At 39.6% G+C, this 3,649-nt stretch overlaps 2 protein-coding genes across 2 annotated transcripts in view; both read right to left on the bottom strand.

Moving 5' to 3' along the window:
• Positions 1–2,156, bottom strand: part of LOC125485513 (formin-like protein 16) — a 37,171-nt gene extending 35,015 nt beyond the window's left edge. Inside the window, exon 1 of the mRNA XM_048608583.1 lies at positions 2,109–2,156. Within this exon, the coding sequence (XP_048464540.1) occupies positions 2,109–2,156 (48 nt within the window). The remainder of the gene's footprint in view (positions 1–2,108) is intronic.
• Positions 2,157–3,307: 1,151 nt separating this feature from the next.
• The window catches only part of LOC109917175, a 41,258-nt gene continuing 40,916 nt past the window's right edge, over positions 3,308–3,649 (bottom strand). The window contains exon 8 of the mRNA XM_048608585.1: positions 3,308–3,493. Coding sequence (XP_048464542.1) covers positions 3,308–3,493 — 186 coding nt within the window. The remainder of the gene's footprint in view (positions 3,494–3,649) is intronic.

Genomic DNA, 3,649 nt, shown 5'->3' on the forward strand with positions numbered 1-3,649 from the left:
TTCCCTAAAGGCAGGAATGGAAATGTTATGTCCCAAAAATATTGGATCTAAGCGGAACATTCACAAGGGAAAGGGGATGCATCCTGCCATCCTCCCATTGAGGCCAATTAAACTCATTGAGAAACTTGTTCACAATTTTGTTAAAGAGGATGATGGAATATTTAAAGCATGCACACAGACGTTTTCAGTTTCAGAATTGAGTTTCTCCAAGTGGATGAGTGAGCACACAGTGGGGAACCAGTCAAAGCTACAACAGGGCATCACTCTGGCTCTGAGATGGCCTGAGGTGTAAAAGGGAGCTTGGACAACCGATAAAGGACACCCTTGGTACTGCACAAGAAAATGAGAGTGTACACACAGCACCTAAGCTTTGAACAGTATTGGCACCGTGCTAGCATGGCCTGGAAGAAAAGCAGGGAGCAAAGCTGCCAAAGATCTTTGCCGGAAGGAAGTTTCCAGCTGGAAATGTAAGAACATAAAGAATAGCAGCAGGAGTAGGCCATTTAGGCCCTCAGCTTACCCCACCATTCTGTAAGATCATGGCTGATTTGCCTCAGGCCTCAACTTCGCCTTCATACCAGCTCCTCATAGTCTTCAACTCTCCAACTCTCCAATATTTCAAAAATCTATCTATCTCCTCTTTAAATACTTTCAGTGTCCAAGCCTCCACAACTCTCTGGGGTAGAGAATTCCATACATTCCCTATTCCTCTAAACCTCTAAGCGAAGAAATTCCCTTGCATCTCAGTTTTAAACGATGGTCAATTTCCCAATGTCCCCTAGTTCAAGATTCCCCAACTAGTGGAAATATCTTCTCAACATCCACCCTGTCAAGCCCACAAGAATTTTGTACTGATCTTTTTTTTAAAATGTTTTAAAAAATGTATGCACAGGATGAGGGTATCGCTGGCTAGGCAGCATTTATTGCCTATCCCTAATTGCCCACAGGGCAGTTAAGAGTCAAACACATTGCTGTGGGTCTGGATTCACATGCAGGCCATACCAGATGAGGATGGCAGTTTCCTTCCCTAAAAAAGGACATTAGTGAACCAGATGGGTTTTTCCTGACAATCAGCAATGGTAATCATTAGACTCTTGATTCCAGATTTCTTTCTTTGAATTCAAATTCCTCCATCTACTGTGGCGGGATTCAAACCTGGGTCCCCAGAACATTTGCCTGGGTCTCTGGATTAACAGTCCAGCGATAATAACGCTAAGTCATTGCCTCCCCTGCAATTATATTACCCCTCCTTCTAAACTCAAATGAATAAAAGCCTAACCTGTTTAGCTGTTCTTGATTAATCAACCCCATTCTTCCAGGAATCAACACAGTGAATCTCTTTTGAATTGTTTCCAATGTCAATTTATCCTTTCTGGAATATTAGGACCAAAATTATACACAGTACTCCAGATGTGGCATCACCAACACCCTACATAGTTCTAACAAGACTTCCCGAAATTTAATCACCAAGCCTTGAGCAATAAAGGCCAATGTTCTATTTGCCTTCTTAATTACTTGCTCCATCTCACAATAAGAACATCCAGCTCCCTCTGTGCTGCAGTATTTTGGAGTCTCTCTCTATTTAAATAACAGTCTGCCATTTGATTCTTCCTACCAAAGTGCATGACCTCACACTTTCGCACATTAAAATCCATCTGCCAAGTTTTTGCTCAGTTTTTGTTCATTTCCATAATTAGTTGCTGCTTGTATCAGAAAGATATCATTTCGTCAGGAAAAAATGCTAAAACAGCTAATCAACTTTAGACTCAGACATAAAATTGATTTAGAACAGCGTGGCATTCTTAATATATAAAAAATGACTCATTCATCATTGAACATTTCTGTTGAATAGAAAGACACTAATCAGTGTCTAATAGAACCTTCTCCGTTGAAAATATATTCCAGCTTACAAAATTTTAAACAATCATAGCTTTTGAATGGATCATTTAACTTTAATGATTTAAAAGGGCTGGAAAATGAATTCAATCTCAAGGTAATAAAAATGATACTGTAATCTTTGTTCACTATTCTTCTGCCTTACCTTTCTTGCTCCAAGAAGTGTTACAGTCCCTGGTTCAGTTAAGGCAGGTTCATTCTCTGTGACTTACCTTGGGCTCAGTTTGCTGATTATGTGCAGAGAAATGTTTCTCCCCCATGCACGTATGCCTTCCACTGGTAAGCTCTTGCATTTACAAGCTAAATTAAGCTGCTTAATTATAATTCAAAACAGTCCAAATGGAGCTATTTCTACATGTCTGTGCATTAAGCCAAATGTGGTCATATATTGTACTCCTCAGGAGAAAGGCTACAAAGTCACAATCACAGATGGATCGCCCCATCAAATATGGGAGCAGAGGCAAGCCTACAGGAAAACCATAATCAAAGATATTCACAAAAGAAGAGATCATTTTTCTTTGATTATCCTTCATGCACCTATTTGGCACAGCTTTAACATAATTTTTTTGCTCTCTTCAATATAAATTGATCTTTTCACTGATTGAAAAACCAAAACTGAAAAACCAAAAAGTTATAGTGACTGAAATAAATAGATTAGCAGCCTGTTTCACACCTCAGAATAGAAAATTAAAGGAGCGACAGGGAATCCTGCCTCCCCATTAAACTTCAGCCTCATTAAGATGTCTTCTGCACTGGAGATTCCTGGACAGGGGTGTCCTGTTACTAACCTGACTAGAGATCCATGGATCCAGAATAAAATGAGATCATTGGCAAAACCACGCCTCCTTTCACAGCACTGAGTAAAAATCCTGAAATCTAAATGCCCAGTAGAAACTTTAAAAGCTACAACGAAAGGATACATATGTAAGGTAAATGACAGAGTTGGCACAGAGATGGTTGAGGTGTGTAGGTTGTGACATAGGTAGGATGCCACATTAAGTGGTTGAGTGCCTAGGATATGTCAGGGTTGAGTGGTCAGGGGTTCGGTTTGACTGTAACCCAGGAGTTGAAGCTGGTTTTTACACCTCTAAACTTTCCAGTGTAACTGTTAGGTTTAATTGACTCAGAACCCTCAGATGTTTCTAGCTTTAAATGGGGCTATTTTGGAGAGTTCCAGATGTAAGGGAATTGCCCATCAGAAGTGTCAATTTCCCAGGTATTGCCTCTAAGTCAGGTGCATCATGAATTTCACATAGTCCCAACTTGCAAGACCAGTTTATGATTCTCCAACACATATCTTACGGTCAGAATATTTAGGCCGATATTTCTAACTGTAACTGTATCATAGCGACTAATACTTTAAGGTCTTGCTTTAGTCATTATGAAAAGGAATTCTGAAAACAGAAAGACCTTACTCAGAGATCTTAAACTTACTGAAGTTGTGAGCAACCTTTTGATTCAAAAGAATTTGTTGATGGGCTGAAAAGTCATTAACTGAGTGCATTGGGATCTCTTGGGTAGAGAACTGCTCAAGAAGCCTTGGATGATGTAATTGTATCTTTGCCGCATTGCTCTGTCCCCAGATAGATTTCTGAATCTGAAAAAAAACAAGTAAATCATCTCAACACAACAGTAATTGCTTCACATTTAAATTATTTTGTGTGCCCATCTTAAAATAAACATTAAAAAAGGTAAGAGATAACAAAGTGTAGAGCTGGATGAACACAGCAGGCCAAGCAGCATCATAGGAGCA

This window comes from Rhincodon typus, chromosome 19, assembly GCF_021869965.1.
Source record: "Rhincodon typus isolate 14 chromosome 19, sRhiTyp1.1, whole genome shotgun sequence".
Taxonomy (NCBI): Eukaryota; Metazoa; Chordata; class Chondrichthyes; order Orectolobiformes; family Rhincodontidae; genus Rhincodon; species Rhincodon typus.